This window comes from Camarhynchus parvulus, chromosome 3 (genome assembly GCF_901933205.1).
Source record: "Camarhynchus parvulus chromosome 3, STF_HiC, whole genome shotgun sequence".
Taxonomy (NCBI): Eukaryota; Metazoa; Chordata; class Aves; order Passeriformes; family Thraupidae; genus Camarhynchus; species Camarhynchus parvulus.
This window is the reverse complement of record NC_044573.1, coordinates 92,930,523-92,955,276: the sequence shown is the minus strand read 5'-3', so window position 1 is coordinate 92,955,276 and position 24,754 is coordinate 92,930,523. Positions and strand designations below refer to the sequence as shown.

At 39.2% G+C, this 24,754-nt stretch overlaps 1 protein-coding gene across 4 annotated transcripts in view; it reads left to right on the top strand.

The window, feature by feature from the left end:
• The first annotated feature begins 12,165 nt into the window (after positions 1-12,165).
• The window catches only part of SENP6 (SUMO specific peptidase 6), a 71,403-nt gene continuing 58,814 nt past the window's right edge, over positions 12,166-24,754 (top strand). For 2 of the 4 annotated variants that reach the window (XM_030946406.1, XM_030946405.1), the window contains exon 1: positions 12,166-12,420. In XM_030946406.1, coding sequence (XP_030802266.1) covers positions 12,372-12,420 — 49 coding nt within the window. In that variant the 5' untranslated portion in view covers positions 12,166-12,371. Of the gene's footprint in view, positions 12,421-12,587; positions 12,672-24,754 lie in introns of those variants that run through there. The other 2 variants (XM_030946408.1, XM_030946409.1) reach the window with 2 other exon arrangements.

Here is a 24,754-nt window from a genome sequence, read left to right as displayed (position 1 = left end):
GACAGTCGCTGATGGTAGAGCTCTAGCAAATGAATCAGAACCTCTGCTAAAGGAAGGCATCCACAAACCTTTACCTCTGAAACATAAGTTGCTAGTTTCTGACTTCATCTAAGGAGAAGTGAGGGTTATTGGTTAAACCAAAGAGATCTGTATCAGAAAGCCATTACATTATGGCTTGCAAATGTCCTGCAGGATGGTACATCCAGAGTATAAAAGCATCATGAACATCATCAGGGCCTAAGAAAGGCAAACGATGACAATAAAGTTAACTATCTCTTTGCACTTACCTTTGGCAGTACATCTTCTTAGAGGTACATACAAATTATGGGTAATTTAAAATACTCTTCAGTACAGTTTTTGTTAATGGGTTACTACTGTTTTATAGAAATTGAAATACTGCATTTGTTGTTTGCAATACCAGCTTCATATACATAGGTCAACCTAAGTGTTGGGAGGCTACAATATTTATTTACAGCAATCTAAGTGCTATGACCAATATGCTTACAAATATCCTACATGATGAATAATAGTAGGGAAAGGTTGATTCTTATGAAGTCCATGACAAATAGCTTAAGCAAAATAAGACTGGCTTGACCAGCTGCCTAAGAAAAAAAGAAAAGGCTTGTGAGTTTCCAACTGAAAATAATGCTTATGGTCTCTAGATTTGCAAACTGCTCTCTTCAAAAAACATGGCAACCAGTAACACAGTGTCTATATTTAACCATAGCAGTAACCCCAGGTTTCACTAGACAGTTGCAAACACATTTTTGCACTCAGTGAAAGATCTTTCCATCTTTCCTCCCCCTTTACCATCAATGAGAAGCAGCCAGAGCAGAGCAATGCCAGAGCCCTTCTTTGAGGTGTGGCTCCACTTTCCAGCACTTACAGGAGGGGAGGGAGGCAGTGCTGTGCTCACTCAGTGCCCCTCGAGCTAGTCAGCACCAAGGCAGCAGTGAGGTGATGTTAGGCAGCTGCCAGGAGTGGATATTACCTGGAGCTGCTCCAGAAAATCCCACCAGAAGGCTGTCCAAACAAGTGATTTTTGTAAGATATTTCCTTGTCCTGTTTCAAAATTCACTTTCTCCAGGCAGTTGGTATGAGCCTGTAAGTAGTCACACACTTGTACACTTTAAACTTTCATGCTTTTTTTCCCATTATGTTTCTACTTATGTCTTTTCAACTGAGCTATTTCCTCACTTTGCCTTACCAAACTGTGTCTAGATGCAAGCAGCTCATTCTGGCCATTCAGATCCCTAGGATCTCATGTGCTTGCTTTTTTGTTTGGGTAAAAAAAAATCTTAACTTTCTCCCACTACTCTCTTCAATGAAGATTTTAAAATTAAATGTACTAGTTCCAACCGAGTTTAATCCAGCAGAGCAAAACAGGATTACTGCTTTGTAACATTCCTGTAAGAAAGAGGATATTATTTGAATAGTTCCTCATTACAATATCTATGGGGAACTGTTCAATATTTCAGACTGCTACCCACCTTTATTTGGGCACATTGTCTCATTGCTGTCTATTTATTATTACAGGAAACCAGATACTTCAGGGATTTGCCAGTCATCTAATTGTTGAGTGTCAGATTTCTTCAGAGCTAACAGTGGTTAAATGCTAGCAGTATCCATCCACTTCACTTCTAACAACCTTCAAAACATTAACCAGGTCTTTGTAGGTATTTTTTAATGGAAAGACATATTTTGGATCTCAACTTTTCACCTTCATCCAGAACCAACAAAAATTTAAGGTTTGATTACCTGTGAGCGGCAATGCCTGGACCCAGCATCCTGAGTAGAAATCAAAACTCATGAGCTGAGTGCTGAGGAACACTGTCCAATGCCTTTAAAAATACATTTCCATGTTCTCTGAGACAGTCTTGTATCAAAAATCTCACAGCTGAAGAATGTAGAGAGTGGAATCAATGTTAACTGTCTCTGCTGGTTCAAATACACACATAAACAAAGTGAAGTTTCTCCAACAGTCTTTACACATAAATCAGGTGTTATTGTCTGCATCACTTCAATACTAGGTCAAATAAGGTATAATTTGTCTTTCTGCAGTCAATATAAACCTTGAATAATCAAAGTACTGTTTTGTATCTGCTCAAAAGAGGTGGTCTGTGTTGTCCTATTTAATCCAGAACATATCTGTATTGTCAAGTGAAATCATTGATTAGACATTGGTATCAGTGCAGTCTGGGAAGACTCCTGGATCTAACCAAAAGACACATTAGACATTCAGAATTATCTGAAAATCTCACTTCCTTTTGGTGGACAACATAGCTTGAATTTATCTGACTTGAAGCAACAAATTAGGCAAGGAAGGAATCTCGACTGCTATCTCTGGGCCTACTGTACAGTCAGTGGAGTAAACAGGCAGAGGGTAGATCACACCTCAGGAGGACTGGATGCTTGTTTGGAGACACTCTTCCACCTCCCTAAATTGCAGAGAAATTGTGAGGTGTACATACAACTTTGGCCCCATTTTTTAAGCGCTTACAGTTAAATGCAATGATTTCAGGCCCTGAAGTCTGCCCCTTTTGAATTCCCACATGATTCTATGTAGCTGCCTGCCCTGAAATATAATTACTTATAATTGGTCAGTCTCCTTATATAATTTTTTAAGAAATACCAACAATTTTCTTCCCGCAATTATTTAGCCATTATGCACAGGCAAATAGATAACTGGGAAGCTAAAAACATGCCAAAAATTCACTTGCAGGCAGGATTTATGTTAATGATGTTGTAAGAACATGTTGCAGCTTACATAATTTTTTTCTAATATTCATATATGTACAGTAGCTCTACAAGCCGCAATGATATAACTTCCTTTGAAGACACCGAATTTGACAAAACCTTGTGCAGTTAACTCACCTATTAAACTGATGTTCTATTTATGGAATAATACATCCCATTCTCTAGCAATATGTGGTCATGTAAAAAAAAGACCCTATCACACAGACACAGGAGGAGACAGAATAAGGTTGCTATGGGAACCTTAGCTCTAAATGGTCTGGCTTTTGTTGGCTTAAAATCTCAAACATTGTGTTGCATTAATTATGTTTTGGTTGAGCTTCTTTGCACTAAGTATGAAATTTGTTTTGCATGCTGTTTCAGTCTTACATGTACATATGCAACATTTTAAAAAATATAATTATATGTGTTAGCTAACACATAAGAGTTTATTTTATTACCAAACTGAGTCATGGCATTGAGGAAAATATTCTCAAGAAATAAGGGCAAGATTTTCTTTTTACTCATCTAGCTAAATCTCAGATAACACTATCCTCCATTATTGAATATGGACCATGGATCCTAACAAACTAATATAGCAGAAGAAGCAGTGGGAGGGAACCACAACAAAAGGCAAGAATGAGGTGGCAATTGTGGGACAAAAAGGATTGGAGAAGTCTCTGTTGGAGGCATGGGAGGGATTTTGGTATGGAGAGATTAGATGGAAAGAAGCTGAAAACAGAAACTGAATGAAAGGAAAGAGCCAGAGGAAAGGATTTTAAGGGAGACTGAGGGAAGGGAAGAATGAGCAATGACAGAAGTTGAAGGACTGCATTTAGTGCAGGAGCCACAGGGAGGAAAATGGATAAAGAGATTCTGAAAACAAGGTTGTGTCTGTCTGTTGGGGAGGAGAAAATGTTAGCTGACAGTTTGCTGTAAAATAAACTAATTAGGAAAGTAATATAACTCAAAATACCCCCAAATTATAAAAATATTGTTAATCAATCCTACAAATGAGAATAGATAGCATATATATTATTCCAAGGCATCTTAAAATCTTCTGCTGTATGAAAACAACAAAATTTCATGCATTCTACAAACTAGAAACATTTTACAACACTGAATTTCTTCACAGGACATTTCAAGTGCCATGAAGATGATTTCAATGATGATTTTCCTCTTGTAAAACCAGTTGTGGGTCATGAATAAGATTTAGTTTTCTTTTTTTAAAATTACATTATCTATTCTTAAGAAGATTATATTTAACTTGCTGAATTTTCCCTAGAATGATTACAATCTTTATTCATCTTTATGGGGGGTACAGAGTCTGAAATTTTTATGATGAAAACTGATACAGCACTTTTAAACTTTTCTATGCTGAAAACCAATACATTTAATTTCTATACTACCAGGCAACAAACAGGACAGACATTAATAATAGGTCAGCTCCACTTTAATGTTCTCATATGGTAACCATAATTTAAACAGTCTGTTAAAAGTTTCACATCGTTTTAGCAACCGTAGACCCTAGGTCAAAATACATATATCTTCAAACTGGTTGAAATTGTTTAGTTTTTCTATCTTTATTTTGTTTAAAACAAAGAAAACAGTGCTTGTGATCTAGATTACTTACACACAAATTTACAGAGTTCCATGTATTAAAGTAAGCAAATTTAATCACAAGTTACAAGGTTTTCTCAAAAAGAAATAGATATTAATGTCTTCATAATATTAAAAGGAGCATTATCTTTCTTCTGAGCACTAAACAGTCTGAGTAATATGCTTACATATGTTCACAATATGCTTGCAATCTGATGTGGACCTCAGGCTCCCAGAAAAGACAAGTAACTGCTCAAGTGACTCTTAAGCATTTTTAGCGTAAAACGGTCAATAACACCAAACACAGCATAAACCACTCCAGTAAAAGTCTGCAGGCCAGTCACATAACAGTTATGCTCGCAGTAGTTAAGTTCCCCTTAGCTTTTGATGAAACCAACAGCAATACTACTGATATTTTAATGTGAATGACTGTGTTATTTTAGGGGGCTCCAACAATTTGTGGCAGGACTCAAGAGTGGCAGCAGCCACTCCCTGGCCCCAACTCTCTCGCAGCTTCTTGGCCTTTGACTTTTAACAGCTACATCTCCTTGAAGAAGAACATGACCTAATGGTATCCATTAGGAATAACACACCAAGAGTAACCAGATTCATCTTGTTTTTATACAGGCAGCTAATGATAAGGATTATACACGCCTGGAATGAATCAAAGACAGACACTTAATGACTGACATCATCATTTATCAAAGACCATAAAGACTTGGAGAATCCTTAAAGTTAAAACAAATGCTTGTGATAGGCCACTTTACAAATTGGTACAGCTTGTTAACAAATACCACAGATCTCACAAGTCACTGTGAGTTAGAACATCTCCTCCCACTAAGATGTCCTTATACAGTATAACTTTGGGCAGTTACACAAAGGTAACTGTTAATTTCTTTAACCTCTTCTATCTCAGGGCTCATACTGCTTAACATCAATCAAGGTTCTCTACATCAGGGCCACACTCTACATCACAAATAGTTCTTGTATCTTATTTCATAGGGGCTAATTGAGTTATAACTTCATCTTGTCTGAGACTTCCAAGCACACCTTCTGGCATTTGACAATGCATGTATACCAGTATTTCATGTGGACTGGCGCTGTTAGGATATAACTTCATTAAAGAATGTGACATCTTCAAAAATAGCCGCAGACATCCACATCCTTCTAACAGAGGGAAATAATGTCTCAGAAGGCCATTCTCATCTTGAGGAGAAACACTGAGAAGATCAAAACACTCTGGACTTCTACACAGATGTGAATGTCTTCTTACAGATCTCTGGGACTTGTATTCGAGTCTCCTGAGAATCACTGAAAAGCTCTGATGTCATACTACAGCTCTGTCCATCTTCTTCGGAACAGCTGGAATGTAGAATCAATAGAGAGAGAAGAAAGCAGGTGATATTGACTCCAGTAAGATATTAACTGTTGTGTATGACTTCTTGATCTTACACAGGCTTATCCTACACAGGTTTATCCTAGATGTAATTCTATTATTTTCACTGTCAGAGCACAAGTACTGCAAGCACCTAACAAGGGGTTAAGGACAGGATTAGAATTAAAAGAAATTACTTAAACCAAAAAGATGATATGCAGCAAAGAAATGTAGAAAATCAGACACTTTAGATGGAGAAATCAAATGAAGTAATACAAATTGAGATACAGCTGCTAGGGAACAACACTACAAAAAAGGACGGAGGGTTTATCCTAGACTACAGATTGACCATGATCTGTGTGTAGTTTCGCTGAAAAATATTTTAGGAAATATTGAAGGAATTGCAGTATGCCAGAAGTAGGAGACAGTCATTCCACTCTATTCAGTTTTGGAGAGAGCTACATTAGAACTGCATTCTGATTTGAATGCCCCACCTTTAAATACAGGCAAGTTAAAGAGACTCCAGTGAGACTGAAAGTAATAAATAAAAGACTGAAGGACCTGTAGAAAAGGATGAGATACACTACAGCAATCTCACAGTATAGAGAGGTAACTAAAAAGTGCACAGTGAATTCTAACTGAAGAAGAAGAAAGCTATTCCTAGAAAAGATTGTTTAGGTTCATAGGGACATTCCCCACTCCCCCTGTTCTAGTATACCATCTGTGGAGACTGAAGATCAATCTTAAACTGAGACTTTTAAGGGCATATACTAGTGACATTTTAAGTCATAAATCTAGGCAGAAGTACACATGAAATTACCTCTTTACCTCTTTCAAATCCTGTATTATGTGGATCCTATTACTTGCAGTATGGTTATTGTTCTGTAAGCTTTAACTGGCTCCACTTCCCAGATGAGACAGAGCCAGCACAGAACTTAAGCAGTACAGTGCACTGACAGGAGCACATCCATCTTCCCAGCCCAGACCTCTGAACCCCTATATACATTAAGAAACAGGTTTCAGAAGTTCTGATTAGAAGGGGAACTTGCAAGGAACAAACTTGGTGTCTTCACCAGCAGCATGAGCAGTAAGGGAGTAAGCCATGCAAATTGAGAACAGGGAGCATGCTGTGATTTTCTTCACCTCTGCTTTCATTATGATTGCTACAACCCCATGGGTCGTGTTCATAGGTACAGAAATGTCACCTTTTTCTTTGCTTTAGAATGTATTTTTGCATGTATGTGTACAGGTTAATATTTGCCATTTTACAAGTTTAGTTTATTTTTAGAAACATGATTCCAATATATACAAAAGTATCCCATACGAAACATATAACAATGTTTCCTAAAAGACTGTCTTAATGGTTTTGAGGCACAAGTATTCTTAAAGCTCCAGACACACAGGCATCTAATGAAACAAGCAGGGAAAAGGTGATCCTCCCCTAAGAGGTGTGAGCCAGCTTAAATATATCAATATGTTGATTAGATATATTCTATTTACAGGCATTTGTTTAAATAAGCCACCTCTAGTAACAAAGTTCTTAAAGCCAATGGTTATTGACAAAGGATCTCCAAAGATATCAGCTATAAAAACAGTTTCTCTTTCTAATGGTGAGACCATTTTAAAGGAAGACCATCTGCAAGTTCTGCCAGCTGGCAATCAACCTCTGTTTCTCTCCGCGAGTGATCATGAGAATGACTTCTGTAAAACTTCATACAAAAGAAGTTTCAGTATCTATTAAATGTGTTTAAACATACTTTGGAAGTTGACTTAAGACATATTTCCATTGATTTGAAAAGCAAGAGATTAGAAAGACAAGATCTGACCCTGTGCATAAATGTATGTTTTGTATGCTGGATGTTTTTGGATACCTGACATGCCTTAAGTAAGAGTCTGAGCCTTGCTATGCTTTTATTATTTATGCTTAACTTTTACTGTAGAAAAATGTCTACTATTTTTTTCAATGCATACTCTTTGATTTTAGCATTTTTGTGCTGTAGATACATTTTTTTTGTTAGTAGATGAAAGACTACATTCTGGTTATGCCATGCTATTTAGGATGACAAATGAAACATTTTCTATTTTTCCTTCTTTAAATCAGACAGAACTTCTGCTCTTATCAGTAAAATAATAAAAGAGTTACACTGAAAGACAAAGAAAAATATTATGCTGTTGCCTAATCCTAAAGTTGAAACGCAATCAATAAACGCATTTCATCAGTCTGTTGGTAAAACTATATTTCCCTTAGACCATCACCATAAAAATACCAGAAAGAAATAAAAGTTAATTCTGATTAACAACACTGTTGTTACAGGAAACTTAGAGAAAATATGATAAAGCAAGTTAGACATTTTGAAAATACACTGGAAAGTATATTCTATGTATCTTAAATCTAATGTATTTTTCTCAAGCCTTTTATATGCTCCCCTTTTAACACTTAGAAAACTATCAACATTTTAGTCTTTTGTTAGTTAAAGACAAATCTTTGCCTCAAAGATTTAATGTACATTTACCTTATGTACATCACTAGGAAATAATTAAAATATGAAAGATTACCCCCTATTTTTCCAATATAATATATTTGATTTATAACTGACCATTTCTTCTATAGCATCATTTCATGTATATATTTGAAATCAATCTCCTTTATAACATCTTCTTTTTCCTAATTGATCATAATTATTTTTCTACTTAGAGATGTAAATGATGTAATGGTTCTGGGCTGTGCAACAAATTCTCTAAGTTTTTTTTCTCTATAAAAAATGACCTCCCAAATGTAGCCCAACCCTGCAAGATGAAATTTTTATTTCCAAAAGTAATATCTAATGCTATGTTGTAGATAACAATGTTGGCATATGACTCAATCACTCTTTTATACCTATAAAACTCAATTTGATGCTTAATTAGTCGTTATGTTTTTAGCTCAGCACAGTTGCTTTATTTCACTGTCCAGCAAGAGAACTTGCAGATTTAAAGCAAAACTGTTTCTCTTTGAATAGTTCTAATGCAATCATGACCAAATGCAAAAGATACTTAAATGAAAAATGGCCATTTTAAATTTCAAAATGTTTATAACAGCAGCAGAAAACCTAAAAGGTATTTGTTTATTATCGTTATTTTCCAACAGCACCAGGCTGAGTTTTGAGGCAAGTTGGTGAGATTCAAAAAACAGGTCTCCTTCAAGCAAAGAATTAGGAAAATAGTTTAGACAAAATCCCAATAATCTTAAGCAGTTCTTAGTTATTTACTACCTATTTGACAATCTATCTTTGATACCATAGTTAAACAAAAAACCTTTTCCCACATCCTGATGTATCACTGTGGTCCTAGCACACAGATGAATAGTACTCTTCCCTCTGGAAACATTCCTGAAGAGCTACCTGCACTATGCCAGCTATCCTGGAATAGTATGAGACAACCCCTGAAATTAAAGCACTAACTTTAATAACAAGAACAAGATATTGTAATGCAAGAAATACATCTGATTTCAATTTGAAAATGCTAAGGAAAAAAACTAGGCAGCAGGTCATGAGGACAGCAAGAAGAGGACATGCATGAGGACAGTTTTTAAAACTGAGAACACAGACTGTGTTTCATTAACATGTTCAAGAAACAGTTCTGAGAACAACAACGAAAAACAGTGAAAACTAACTTCACTCCAGAACACTTACTTCCTGAAAAATGGAACTGTTAAATAAGTTACTTATAGTCTATTGAGCAAGTTCATGGGTTGTAAATAACAAAAAAATATTCAAGGTGCCTATAAATTCCCTTAAATGTTTATATTCAATTTTTATACCAGTACAGAAAACTAAGTAATGTACATTACCACAACAGAAGCTGTAAAACTGCAATCCCAATTCCATTTTATTCCTTAAGCAAGGAACTAGTGTTTCTAGGAAATAGGTATCCCCATTTTCTTGGCTAACCTTACAAAAACATAGAGGAAACAAGAAGTAACTAGAAAGAATCAGAAATACAAAGAAAAAAAAACTTTTCCGTTTCTGTAAAGTAATTTTCAGTACTGAATCATCTAAGCCACATTAATTAATAATATCTTTTTCATTGTGGGAAGAAAAGGAAAAAATAGATTTCTAAGACAAAAATTCTTCATCACTCTGTAATGCAGTAATGAGCTTTCCACCCTACACAGAGCTGTGCCAACAGAGCTGAGCACAGGCAAGTGTAAATTCTGGATATTACACTGCCCTGTGATTGTCAACTACCTACAGTGGGACCGATCAACTTCTAGGGGATGCTAAAGGCCAGGAAGCAACGACCTGATGTGTGTCATCCCTGGGCTCTTATTCTGTGAACACAACAGAAGTCTTCCTTCAGAGAGAAAGAAAACTCAGTAAATTCTGTAAGATTTCCCTCAGCAGGAAGGAGAACACTAACTTTCTCTTTCTCATTGTTCATTCTGTTACATGAAGAAAATCTTCTGGTTCCAGGCAAAGTTAAGAGGATCTGAAGAGATTTTGTAAGAATTGAGTGCTCTCAGTATTGCATTCCCTCACAAATATTTCTCAAATGAAAAAACAAACCACTCTAAGGTTGAGAATAGACTACTAATAAAAGTTTAATTAATAAGAGTTTTGACTATATTCTACCCTCTTGCATCCTTAAAGAGCTTCAAAATAAAGGAAAAAAGAACAGTGCAATGAGATGCAATTGTGGGCAGGTCTTTTCCATAAAAAAGTATGTCAAATTATCAGTCAAAAAGTCCAAAATCAACCATGCACCTAGATTAACACTGATAGCTTATTCCCTTATCCTTTCTACTTTAAAAGGGTATTTTAATCTACACTGCATCTCAGTTCACTAAAACTCTGAAGCTGTATTTGATACCTTGATTAATGAATCCACTACTGTGCATTAAACATTTATTCAAATAATTCATAACTCTAAATCCTTCGTTTTTAAAAAATTGTGTAGAATTGTGTAGACCTGGATCAGTCTAGTATCAACTATCAATAAGAACTTGTTTTGGTGGATTAATGCTGTAACCTCGGCAGTAAATCCTTTAACTGGACAGTACCCCACTGAGATACAAGACAGTATTTTTAAAAATCAGATTCTAAATTTCTTTTTTTTTCTCTTTTTTAACTATTAGGTTTCTATTGAACAGATGATTGTCTTGGTTTCTCTGTAATTAGTTGGGACCAATTTCTCCTAATTGTTTCCCATTAACCTCATTACTAATGAAACAAGGATAGTTTGTGATCTCTCTTTCAGGAAGCCTTTTTTTCTAAGATTTTGAAGACTGAGATTTGTAGATTTACCAGCAGCGTTACAGCTTTTGGGATTCTTTCTAAATACTTGCAAGCTTTGGTGGTGTGACGTAGCACTTGGGGAGCAGTCTGACATCTCCTGTTGGCTTCCAGATTGCTTTTTGCCTCTCCATTGCATAAAAACTGAGCACTCTTGGAAGTATTTTAAACATGCTAGGTGCATTCAGGAACAAAAATACCAAATTTAGAAGACTTAAAGGAAAACAACAATTTTCCTCTTTCTAGCCTTTAATCGTTATATGCACTAGGTGCTTTAATTTACCTAATTTAGGATTTCAGTCTACAAACTAATCTTCAGTTTAAGCATTTTTGGAAGATGACTTTTCAGGGATTAGAAATGCTGGGAGCCAGGTACTTTAGACATGAGAATTCCCCAAATCTGCAGTAAAGCTGGAGGGGAGGGGGAGTCAATAAAATCCCAGATTAAAAAAACCTGTCAAAGAAAGGACTATCTGGTTTTCCCTAGCTATAGAATGCCATAAACTAGCTTTTAGTTTTTAAAGGATGTATGTTTTGGGTTTGTTTTTTTTTGTATTTCGGCCTCACGGGAAAGCTTTTTAAAATGTAAAATCATACAAGCTAAAAGTCAAATGCACCTGAGGCCATGACTTGCAATTTCACTTTAGTTGGGGTGGCAACGCTGTACGTTTTGCAAAATTCAGCTTTTGGATTTGAATACGATCAGGCCACATACGATTTTTAGATTAAAAGGAATCTTTGAATCTTGCGAAAAGCTTTTCGCCGAGCTTGAGGGAGGTCAGAGGCCGGCGGGCCCCAGCGCTCCGCCATGGACTCCCGCACTCCTGTAACTTCATTCATTTTACCCGAGCCACCTCCTGGCCTCCCGAAAGCTGCTGCCTCCAGGCTGATGGAGGAGGGAGCGGGAGAGCCCGAGGTACAGCGGGGCGCAGCGCTGCTGCGGCCATTTTATGGTCCCGGGGCCGGGGGAGCCGGCGGCTCCCGCGGCGGGCGAGCGGCAGGCCGGGCAGGCCAGCGCCGTTCCCGGAGCGCAGCGGCGGCGGCGCGCGCCCGAGCCCTCGCCCTCCCGCGCTCTCGGGGGGCGCGTGCGGGGGAGCCTCGGCCCGGCCCGCCTGCCCCGACGGGCGCCAACGGGCCCTGCTGCGGCCGCTCGCGGGTGCCGGCGGCGGGCGCGCTGAGGGAGGAGCGGGCGCGCTGCCGCCGCTTCCTCCTGCGTGGGGGCCGGAAGGCAGCGCGGCCCGGCAGCGGGAGAGGGCCGGGCCTCGGCGGTAGTGCCGCCGTTGCGGGTCAGCCACCCAGCCTTCCGCAGTGGGGGCGGGCAGGCCGGGGGAAGGGCCGGGCCCCGCCGCCGGGCTGGGCGATGGAGTGAGGGAGCGCTGCGCGGCAGCGGGAAGATGGCCGGTGGCGGCGGCGGCGGCTGCAGAGACAGCTTGTTTCTGGAAGGTGCGTGCAAGGCTGTGAGGAGGGAAATATGGCCCGCGAGCCGCGTTTCCCTTCTGGCGACCAGTAAAGGGGCACGGCACAAACTGGGGAATGGGGGAGGCGGGCGTGTGAGTTCATATGGGGTGGGGGTGGGGGCTATGGGTCTCCTTTGGGTGCGACGACAATGAGAGGTGGCTTCGGTGGTGGGGGAAGGGTGGCTGCCGTGGTTAGGTCTGGTGAAAAGAGACCTGCTTTTTAGAGAGGGCGATATGGTTGGTTTTTCTTTTTTCCTTCTTTCTTTCTTTTACTGTTCCGAGACGTCGGGAGTGCGGTGTTTCTTTCCTTTGTCGGGGCAGCGCCGAGAGCAGCCCGGACTCCGCCGCCGCTCGGGGGGCGCTGGGCTGGGGGCGGCGGGCAGGGTTAGCGCTGGGTGAGAGGGGAGGCCGGGGCTGCATTGCCCTGCCCTCAGCCCGCTCCCAGGCCCCGGCCTAGCCCGTATTCTTTGGCCCTACCACAAAATAAGTCTTCGCCTGCTCCTAAAAGGCTCCTGTAAAGGTTTGGTACTGAGTTTAATTTTGTGAGGGGGGTAATGCTTATAATTGTGATACGAAGGGGAGGATGAACCTTATTACCTGCATTTGAAAGAAACCTTTTACATTTGTAAAGCTCTGACTCTTTTCTTTTGCTTTTCTTTTTTCTTTCTTTCTTCTTTTTTTTCCTTTTTTTTTTTTTTTTTTTTTGTTACACGGTTTTGGTGTCTTGAGTGGTTTTATAAAGCTTTCAATTATACTGCAAAAAGCCTCCTGAAATGGGTATATTTTTAAACTGTTGAGTCTTTACAGTTTCATTGATACATCAAAAAATTACTGCTGTAGACTTGCAAAATTGCTATAAGCACATGTCCTGATGTCATGGACCAGTAGTCTGGTAAATTCTGCCAAATTACCGCAGTGATAACAAAGAAAAATTAATGAAATTAAGTATTCCTCGTAAGCAGAGTTTTTCAAGTCAGGAATAAGTTTAGCATGGGAGATTGGCAGTACCTGTATTGCACAGAACATAACCTCTTGCAGATTTTCTCTGGCTGCAGGATGTTGGATATTGGCTTTTTATTAGAAGATACTCTAAAATAGATGTTCTGTGCAAACAAAGTACTGCTTGTTGTTTTGAATAATTAATCTGGAATTTTGATGTTCAGAAACTCTGGGTAATAACAGCTGTCACGGTACCTCCCTTATGCCTTTAAAGGATTTGGTGGTGAAATGCAGACACCCCATTTTTTTCCTGAAGTCTCCACAGACTGTGGTGAGGTTTGTGCAGACAGCTAAAATTGTCAACGTGATGACTAGTCCCTGTCTTCTATGTGCACCTTGCGTACTTGCTGGCTGGTCAGGTGGCTAAGAGAATATGCATTTCATAGGCAATATTCACACTTATTTTGCTTATGAATTCTCATTCCAACAGCAGGAGCAATGCAATACTGGATAGCATCTCCATTTGAAGCTTCAGTGTTCCAGGATGGGTGAACTGAGTTATCAGCTGGTGTTGTGTTTCCCCATTGTTTGGGGACATGTTCATTTTAGGACTGATGAGGTGATAGAAGCCCTAAGAGTTCAGCCACATGTGAAGAAAATCTAGTGTAGATGGTGGTGACAAAAAATTTATGGGGGTGGCCCAAGTCCAAATGGGACAGTCACACTTGGGCAGATTTAGTAAGAGCTGGTAAAATCTGTACTGACTTGAAGCAAAGGGAAAAGGCTTTCAGATGTTATTTGATAGGTACTTATTAGAGATATTTATAGAAAAAGTACAGGCATAGGAAATCTATAAATACAAATATATACATGAGATTTTTGGCAATCTGCAGTCTGGAAAGGTAGCATATTAGATCAACCTAATGATGTTACCTAGAGGCACCATTACCCTAAGGCTGGGCAAGCAAGAGACTGCCAGATTTGTGGAGCAAGTATAGTGGGGACAAAAAAGGGGATTGAAGTGTGCAGAGTAGGAAACCCACGGAACCCAGCATTATGGCAACTTCTGTTGCTGGATAATGGTTATTAATACATGAGCCAAGAGCTGTATCTATAACTTGTCTGAGTGTATGTTCCATGGAGTCCTTTGAAGGCTGTGTAAGCAGCAACCAAAAATTGTTTACTTAATGTTTTCAGAGGTGTTTTCTCAAAGACTGGCAAAGGGGAGGGGCAGGACTCTTCTGCCCATCCCTGCCTTAAATGTGCACAATAGAAGAAGTCTGGACGAAATGGATGTCAGCTCTATCACCGGTTCAACTCAGTCTAAAGGACACTGTGCTGGTTAAATACGTACCTTCATGTGTGTGTACATACAGGTACACAGATGTTTCTGGCGCTGTCCTGCTTATGTTGACTATCAGTCAGACTCAAGATAAATTCACAGTTAAGTGAAATAAATTACTTTTCAGTATCACAGTTGTTTGGAATTTTGGTTTTGATTCCATGTGTCCAGTGAGATACTGCTTTTCTTTCATTTAGTGTAACAGATGTTACTGTGAAGAAATATGTCTGTCATTCTACTGTAAAAGTGCTTCCTCTTAATATTTTTATTATTCTATTCTCCAGTAAAAACAAAATGGTCTTTCTGGAAGGGTGTTCCTTGAATGATTGATTTGTTGCCTTTCTGGTAATACCATTCTTGAACATAGTGATTGATAGTGATTCATGTTTTTTGTCCAGCTCTTTGTATCTAATATGCATAATTTTTTATGCTGTATTATATAGACTGTTTAATGGAAATGTGAAAAAGATCCCTAGGACTATAATGGACTCTTTTTAAGGCTGCTTTTGTTACCATTCCGAAGCAGCAGTAATAGTTGATCACATATACGTGGATAAACAGGGCCTGCATGACTACTTCACTTGAAGTGCCAGGACTGTTAGAAGTGTGGAAAGTATTCTATTTTTGTTATTTAATCTAGATGCAAGTGAAATTAGTAAAACTGTTCTGAATTTGCTTTTTTAAAGTGATGTTTCAAAGTTATGGGCCGAACATGCAGAAATTGCACTAGCAAAGTATTTCTCTTACATGGGAATTCTTTCCTGATGTGGAGGAGGAGAAGTTTAGTGAACTGTCTGCAGCAGTTCCTGTGTTTTTAATTGATAGTCACATCTAAAATACAAAGAATGGTAGGCAAACTCATTTGGACTTAAAGTAGGAGGCATGTAAAACATGTGGGAATAGAGAATACTGTTGATCATTACCTTGGAGAAAAATTGTGGGAACTCTTGTTTTCTGACTCCTTCACTATTACTGAATTGCAAGGAAATTGTAATTTCTCTTTTCCAATATGAAACTTAAAGTTTACCTATGTTTATGCAGTAGATAATAGGTAAATTTCAAAATATTTTCCAGAAGAAGGGAGAAACATATTATTCTTTCCTATCGTTTATTTGAGTCTCCTGGTGATTACAGCAGTGATGCCGAGAACCAGTATGGAATTTTCTTTTTGAGGATCTCCTGTCCAAGGAATGTTGCCAGTCCCTAGCATTAGAGCAGTTGAGATATTTCAGTGCAGTTGTGGCACGAATTTGCTTAATTTTCATTCCTATTTCTTGGCTACAGGTTTCGTAATAACAGTAAACAAAACTATGTGGTCTACCTGTTAGCAGCAGAAGTATAAACTTAACAGTTGTCTGCTAGAAGACTCCAGAAGACTGCTTTATTCTTCTTTCAGTTCACATATAAAGATTTGTCTTCACCAAAGCAAGAGTTGTAGACTTAAGTATTTTCTTAAAGGTAGCTGGGGTGGTACAGAAACATGCAGCTTTTGTGTGTTAGTGTAGCGTTACAGACCTACCTTTTGAAGTGGTGGTAAGCCCCTCCTCTCTTTTTTTATTTCTGTTTTTAATCATACTGAGAAATCTCTTGACTGGAATAATACAAATTAGGAGGGTAGAGTGGAATTTATATTCAGGTAGAACACTTGAAACATTTCTACCTGCAAGACTCTTCTCTTTATTTTTCTCTTAACAGTGAAATTTAATTATTAATTGTTGTAATTGTCTCTAATAAGTCTCTGGTGCTTTGTTTGTGATCTAATGGAGATTGGGATTAGCTTGAAAATGTGGGGAAGAGTTGTTTCAGGTGTCAATGATCTTCTGTGTCTATATGAACTCCTGCTTTATCCTGTTGCATTCTTCTCTGGTTTGTCTCTGTCCCATCAATGTCCAAGCAGCTTCTCTTTCTTCTGTTTTTCTTGAGAGTGGTTTTTTTTAATGAGAAAGTGTGAAGTTTGTGACTTCCATACCTTGTTTATATATTCCAGTCCTTTGACCCATTCAGATTTTTTTTGCCAGCACTGCACATATATCTTCAACTGTCCTCTCCAGTGGTTTTCAGAATAGGAAGCCTTCTGACTTGGGTGACAGGTTGTTTTCTATGAATGAAACTCAGTTGTTGAGAACTATTCCTCAACAAAGTCAAATTGAAAACATTTTTTACTGTCTTATTTTTTTATACATGCCAGACTAATTTGGGTGATAGGTGGCATGAAATATTAGGAAAGATGGGGTGCTTCTTAAGGTATGCAGAAAGATACTAAAAATAAATTTAATTTCTCTATTACTGCTCTATAACATATGTTGCAATTGCTTGGGAGCACATTCTAAGGTAAAAGTCTCTGTCCCAGTCCTCTTCCATATCATCACCTCCTTAATTTTGAGACAGGATTCTAGGAGCCCAGGCTTATCCTGAGCTTTCTGAAGTGTAAAGGATCTGTGCACAATTTCTGGTTATCATTGTGGAGGCATTTAGTATTTGGTAGGTTTTCCTAAGTAACTCCTGCTCTACAAGTTTTCTCGAAGCGGGACATGGAAACTTCTGGTGTAACTGTCTCGTTTGGGATGCCTCATCCACTATTTTCTGGCTCTTTCATTTGGTAGTAAAGCACTACTCTTTCCTCTGAAAAAAGTTAAGAATTTCTAGTGGGTTTTAGTGGCAAAAAAAAATTAAATGAGAATGTTCCTAAAAGAGATCCTTACACTCTTTTTTATGTAACTATAAATAAAAAAGTAATAGTAATAACAAAAGTAGTAACATTGATGCATGGTGGGATAGCAAACATCAAACCAACAGGTAGCAGATGACATGCTTGCCCAGATATGAGCCCATTTAGATATTTGAGTCTTTCCCTTCTTGTTTTATGTACAAGGATAAAACAAAATAGAATATTTATTTTAATGGTTTCAACAGCAGCTTTGGCTTTTATTACTGTTGTTTCTGGAAGACTGCACATGGGTTTTGGTGCAGTATCAGACTTCACCTAGTCTATAGTTTTATCTTTGTCTCATAATTGGGGAGGACGAAGGTGTTTTGTGTTGTAGCAGATCCTATGAGAATAGCCACTGAACTTGCCACTTTTAAATACTGCTTTGTAAGAATATAAAGGTTTTTTGAGTCATCTCATAATTTTTCCTCCTTCCTTCGCAGTAACAGGATCACTTATTTCCAACCCCCTGCCATAGGAAAGGGCGCCTTCCACTAGACCAAATTGCTCAAGGCCCCATCTAGCCTGGCCTTGAACCCTTCAGAGCTGGTGCATCCACAATCCCCTTGGGCAACCTCTGCAAGTGCGAACTGTGTTGTTTGGAGTAGGGGGCCCCCTCCCCAAGTTCTCCACCTTCCTTTTTTCATTTTTCGTGTAAAAAAGGGGGAGATGTTGCAGCGCAGGTGCGCCTCTGCCGCGGGCTCACGGGGTTTTTGGTTCAGTTCAATGTTAGATGTTAATGGTTTTGTACAGTTTGAATTTATTTTACATTAAGTTCCATGTATTTAAAATGGCGCTTGTCCCAGGTTCCCTTCCCCATTTTTTCCTGGTCGGTTTCTGTCAGTCTTTTTGTTACATAGCAACTCCCGCCCTTTTGTTACAAGTTTTATGTGACTCCCTAAACCCCTCCTTAGTTTCTATAGTTACCTCCCTGATCCCTCCTATGTTGTCCTGACAACCTCTCTGCCCATCACCCTCTGCGCACTCCCCTAGCCCAGAATCTTCCAGCTAGGACACAGGGTGATTGGGCAGTCCCTTAGATCCACGCCCCTGTTTTACTTTGATTTGTCGCTATGGTCTGTCCATTATGTTGTATGTTTAAGTTACTGGTCTGGGGGCGGGTTAATCCTCCCCCGGTCACCTTTTATAAGTTGTACCAGCCGCCCCCCCCCCCCCCATCCCGCGTGGGCAGATGCATGCGGCCTTCCTTGGTGTGTCTACCTTTCGCCCTCCCTCTCAATAAAACCCCCGCTGCTGGAATCTGCCTGTCTCCTGGATCACTCTGCGATCCTTCGTAGCTGGCGCCAGAAGCCCGTCCTTCGGGCCGGGTCGGGACACCCTACCCCCATACGACGGGGAGGGCTCGAACCCGTTCTCGCAAGCTGCCGGTGTGCTCGTGGACATTGGCTGGGCTTTTCTAGGCACGTCCGCCCCTTACTACCCTCAGTGTCCTTGGCTAGTGCTTGCTTACAGGTAACAAACATGGTAGCATAACTTCTATTTTTCCAAAACTTCAACCTCTCTTATTTACAGAGGTGTAAAGGTAATTTTTTTTTTTTACCTTTTTACCTTACAGATAAAAATACAGAAGTTCTGTGAAATTTGCTTGCTCTATTAAGCAGGGAAGTAATTAGTGTGCCTGAAGCAAAGGTTTCAGTGTTGCCTGAGCATGGTTCAGTTTGCTGCTCACTAGTATTTGTTCCTTCAGTGGCTGAGCAGTCAGGGGTCAGGGCAGTGAGAGGAACTGGGGCGCAGGACAGCAAATACCTTCACCTGTGTGTGTTGCAAAGAAAGGAGTGGAAGAGTGTGCAGGATAGCTTGAGATGCTGCGAGAGGCTGAGAAACCAAACAGAAACGGAGCTGTTGTGGTGGAGGATATTGTAGAGATACCAGGAACAAATCTGGGTTTGGGGAAAGAGGACAAATGTAATTCTCTTATCTTGGCAGTTCTAAAAGGCAGTTACATTGGGAATGAGGGGAGCACATGTGTTAAGTTCCTTTCTTTTGGCCCATGTTTTGGCGCTCATTTGGTTTCAGTTTGGAGGTTTTTTTTAACGTAGTGATAGTTTTACAGTTGAAATCCGTCTATTGCTTTGTACTTACTTTCTATGAAGAAAATTAAAGCATTAGTAGAATATTATTTTTCTTACTATATAGAATTAAGTTTTTTGGCAGCTTTATCTTACACATTTAATTTTTAAAAGGATGTGTTCCTAACTTCTGTTTTTGTGTTTAGCAGCCTAGGATGCTTAATGCCTAATATTTTCAGGTTAAGATGACCTTAAGTCAGAATTGGTGTTTGAATGTCACATTAGTGGGTGTGACTCCAATTTGGAAGCAGAGCTGCATGTACTCTCCACCACCCTGGAGACTTAACCACTTTCTTGCCAGAGAGATTGAACTTGCTCTGTTCTGTCTTGCCAGGTTGGCACTTTGCCAGACTTCTGTTGAATTTGCTCATTGGAGGGAACTGGTAGATGCAGGACAATGGCTTGGACGGGGGAGAGCGTACAGCCTCTCTTCTCATGTGAGAAGAATAGGACGTTTCCTGTTCCATCTCTGCCTGGTGATCTGTTAAGTCAGGCTGAGGTGTATTACATAGCTTAAACTTTGTAATAGGTATTTTAGTGTAAGAGCAGCTTTATTCTGCCCAAGGAGACGCAACTATTTTAAATAATGGGTTATCTTCTGTGAAGAACAAGGTTATGGTGAAGGTTGGAGACTGGAGGGAATAAATTAACAGGCTGTGGTTATTTCTTCCCAGGCTGGTTAGCAGGCCTTTAAAAAGTTTTTGTTAACAGACAAGAGATGTAAGTGCTGCATGGGGCAAGGAAGCATTTCTGCATGTGTGTCCCAGTAATTCCTATGAAAGAGGAATTTGGAGTGAAAGACTTTGGGGTATCTTTCTCTGAGTTCATCTTGAGTGATTATAGATAAAGAGCAGTGATGATTCAAAACTCTGCGTTAAGCCCTCCTGGCTTTTTGTTTGTTTGTTTTCAGACCATATGAGCTGGAGCAAAGTCTCCCTGCTCACATCTCTGTGAGATTTTGTTTGTTTGTTTATTTTTATTAGAAGGCTTGCCACAACAATGTTTTAGGAATGAAAAATACCAATAATACTCTGCTGGTGTGGTTAAACATATTACTCTATGACATGATTAATAATATGTAATCTTAGAAATTTATGTCTGTAAGAAACAGCTGCAAAATATTTATTTTATGAATATGTTTTTATTCAATGTCATACAGTTGTTTCATTTGTACTAAAATTCATTCTACTGATGTATTTTTATTAATGTCATAGGATATAATGTTGTATTTGTTTGACATGTCCAATTTTTATGGCTCATTTAGCAAAATACGAGTATCCTGCTGATGACAGAATTTAATACGACAGTCTAACAGAAAGATTATTCAAGAGCCCATTAGATGAGAATTTGAGCTATGCTGTAGATGTTAGGTTTCATATTTACAATTGCCTTTGTAATTTCTGAGGCTTACTTGTAGAAATATTTACTAGAGTGTGTTGTAATTTTATTTCTACCAAGGCTTACTGCTTAAGAAACAATTTAAGGATCCTTTACAATTGGGAGTAAACTTTCAAAAGTGAACTTTGGGACTGTGCTGGCCCAGGTCATTGTGATTGCATATACCTGGCCCTGGGACAGTAAAACTTCAATGGAGATTTTATAGCTCTGCCATAAGGCAGGTATGTTGTAGCTGAATCTTTACTGGATAAATACCACAAAAAACTATGTGTCACTGATAAAGTAAAATGTTCTTTGTCATGTAGCAAAGCCTATATTAGATGAAAAAGGCACTGCTCATTAGGGGTAAGAAAGGCTCTGTGATAGAAACAACTTAGAGATCAAGGTAAGCAGGAGTTTCTTTGGATAGAAGTGGCTGAAACTCTGGCTGCAGGATGGTCACTTAACAACTTCTGTGTTTTGCTTTAGCTGTCTGGAGTGCTGTTTCTTGAAGAGTAGTTTTATAACTAGGTTCCATCAGCAATCTGGCTTGTGTTATTTTATTAAAGATGAGTTGATAGCCCATCTTCATTTTTGTTGCTTTTATGAACAGTTACTGAGAAAACATTTGTTTTTCATGGGACGTTAAAGTGATTTTTTTAGCTTTTTAAAAAATAAAACCTGCGTAATGGATCTTAGTATACTTTGGCATAGTCGTCAGTTGTCAGTGCTCCTTAAGCTCATTGCTGTTAGGTCCGGAGAAGTTTGGTACTTCCATTACAAAGATTTCCGTGATCTTAATGCAGTACTCTAGTTGCATTATTTCACACCTTGCTGCATTGATGATTGCTAATTGCAAAGGGAGTTAAATAGTGTATCTAGTCTGATCAGAAGGCTGTTGCCTATATTTGTGTTGCATTTCTCTGATTTTTTTTTTTTTGTTTTAAGAGACATAATGTACATAGATCTAAACTGCATGTGGATTTGCAGAGTCATAAAAGACCCTGTGTGTGTGGGGCCATACTGCATGGCCGCGCAAGGAATTGTGCCTGCGGTTGGCAGCACAGGCAGGCCCGCTGCGGGTGCTGCTCAGAGGGACCGAGCTGCTGCCCCTCCCAGAGACAGTGAGCTCCAGCTGTGCTGCACTCAACACTGACACTTCACTGGCTTATGGCAGGTTGGCTGGAGGAACTGAATTGACAGAAAACTAATCTTTGGGGTGGGGAGAAGTGTTGGTGGAGCTAGTCTATTCCTTTTCAACCATATTAGAAATCCACCTCAGCTGACTGCTACCTTGTATGGGTATGAAAGCTTGCCAGTGCCTCTAAGAATTGGAGAAAACTCCAGGTATTTAGCCTTTACAGAAGGGCAAATGCAAATATTTTTCTTGCCACATAGTTTAACTAACTCTTTCATCATCCTTTCCCTACTCAATTAATTTCTGAAATGTCATTTTTTCATGTGACCAAGTTTTTGAGGTTAATTGAGATTGTTGAGCATTTTCTTTGTATGCTTTCTTTGCTGTCTATTTCAGGTGAATTTTGAACAATTGACAACATCAAAGAGGCGTCTTGCTCTTTTTTTCTACTTCAGTTACATTTAGAGTTTCTTCTTATGGAATAAACATTTCTTGTGGAAGTGTTCAAGGCCAGGCTGGATGGGTATCTGAGTGAACTGGTCTAGTTGAATGTCTCCCCCCTGCTCATGGCAGCAGGGCTGGCAATAGATGATTTTTAAGGTCCCTTCCAACCAATACCATTCTGTGATTCTTCTGTCCTGCGTGTGCAAGTTAAGTTCTTGCAGAGATTGTGGAACCTTTCTGGACTTTCAGTTTCTGTATGTTTTTATGAAGGGGGTAGTATCTGTCTGACATCATGTATGAAACTTCACAGGATAAACCCAGAAGAATTAAATAGTACAAATTCTTTTTTTCTTCTTCCTCTTGGTGTGTAAGATACAGTGCTTTATTTCAACCTGATGTTCCAGTTTCTGCAGCAAACATGGAAACCTTCTCAAAGTGTCAGTTGCCTAATTTCCAGGTAGTTTGGCTAGGTTATTAATCTTACTCTGTATATAACTGCCTTTCAGCACTTTCTAAAAATAGATTGCCATTTGTTTAGTGCTGCTGTACTCTCAGTTGCACAAGCTTAGGTTGTATGTGAAGATGGATCCCATGGTGCATAACAAAGTGTGCAAATCACATGCATAATATACTATAAGGTTTCATGCTGTGTTTTGCTCATCTTCTAAAACTATTCCAGTGTTCAGAATTTGAGATCATCTGTGATTAATGCAATATACTGATTTGCCACAGAAAGTGTGTTCTGGAATTCTTGTTCAACTGTCATCTTCCTCGAAATGGCTTGTTAGCTTTATATATTTTTTTCATATTTTAAGAGTGAATTGACAGTTCAGAAATTGTTCTTAGGCTAACCTCACCTTTTATCCTCTATTTTTATCTATAAAATAGGAATATACCTCTCTTTGACTTAACTTTCCTTAAAAACAACAAAACTTTCTTCCTAATTTCTGAATTTTTGGCATATCTCCAAGTCTAGCAATAGAGGTTTTAGGTAAGTAAAGAATTCATAATGCTAGAGATGAAAAAAATACTTTATTGTTTGTTTCTCCTTTCTTCCCTGTTTATTGTTGGCTCCTGCTTTTGATGTTACTCAAATTATTTTACTTGTTTGGGAAGTTTGAGTGGGAGTCAGACTTACTCAAAGAGGGAAAAGAAGAAAAGTGACTATCATACTCCTTTTTGGAAGTTTTTGTGATGGGGGTGCAGCTGCTTCAGGTGATGCTTTGTACCTATGAATAGTCACTGGTTTTACTTGAGGCTGGCTGGATTCATATGGGTTGGAACATCATGTTCAAGCCAGACCCAGTTAGAGCAGGTTGCTCAGGGATTTGTCCAGTCTCTATTGCCTCTCAGGTCATTGTGGCCCACTCTTGAGCACACCCGTGGTAAAGAATAAGTTCTGTCTTTTGCAGACTAGCCTGTAGTTAACCCGGTCATCCAAGTTGCCCTTCCTGAAGGGCAGTGATGTTTTTCCAGTCTTTGGGTACAACTGGCTGAAGTGTTCCTTAATTACATCTTCCTTGACAATGGGTGATACTGCATTCCCACAGATTCTGCTGATAGAGGTGAGGAACTGTAAAGTCAGAGGACAGAACTTAGCAGTGAAATCTGGGGTAACAAAAAAATGGATCATATTCTTAATATTTTTTCATGTCTTCTGTCATTAGGTTTCTGTCTCATTGAACACGAAATGCCCACAAATTTCTGTAGCATTCCTTTTGTTGCTGGTGTAGACAAAGAAGGCCTCTTGAAGTAGTTCTGCTTTGCTTTCTGATGCTGTTACAAGGGCACCATGCTGGGGTGGGGTAGATACCTCTACACCTCTGTTGAGAGAATCAGAAGGAAAAGTGAAGAAGCTTTAGTTGTCCATTGTGTGGTTATCACTGCTGTCTACCCAGATAAACGTTCAAAGGTATCACAAAGAAAATCTTTGACATACTTCAGAGCTCTGTTCTTTCATCCTCCTCTGTTACTCCTTGTTAATACGTAAAAAATGTTAAACAGTTCAGCAAATTATCAAACTTGGGCAGTTCTGTGTCCTTCAGTCCTGTCATCAGTGCAGTAACCTGTAAAGTAAGCAGCCCAATGTGCTTACAAGCCCTGAAAAAACCCCCAGTCATTTACCAGACTGTGCAGATGATTTCCATCTTTAAAGTACAGAACTTTCAAAAATGCTTTTGCTTTTCAGGGGCATGAACACTTTTGTCCAGGAATGAATGCTCTGTGTTTATAATTTGTTTTCTATGGACATCGAGTTCTTGGAAGGGTGTGGGTGTTTTTGTT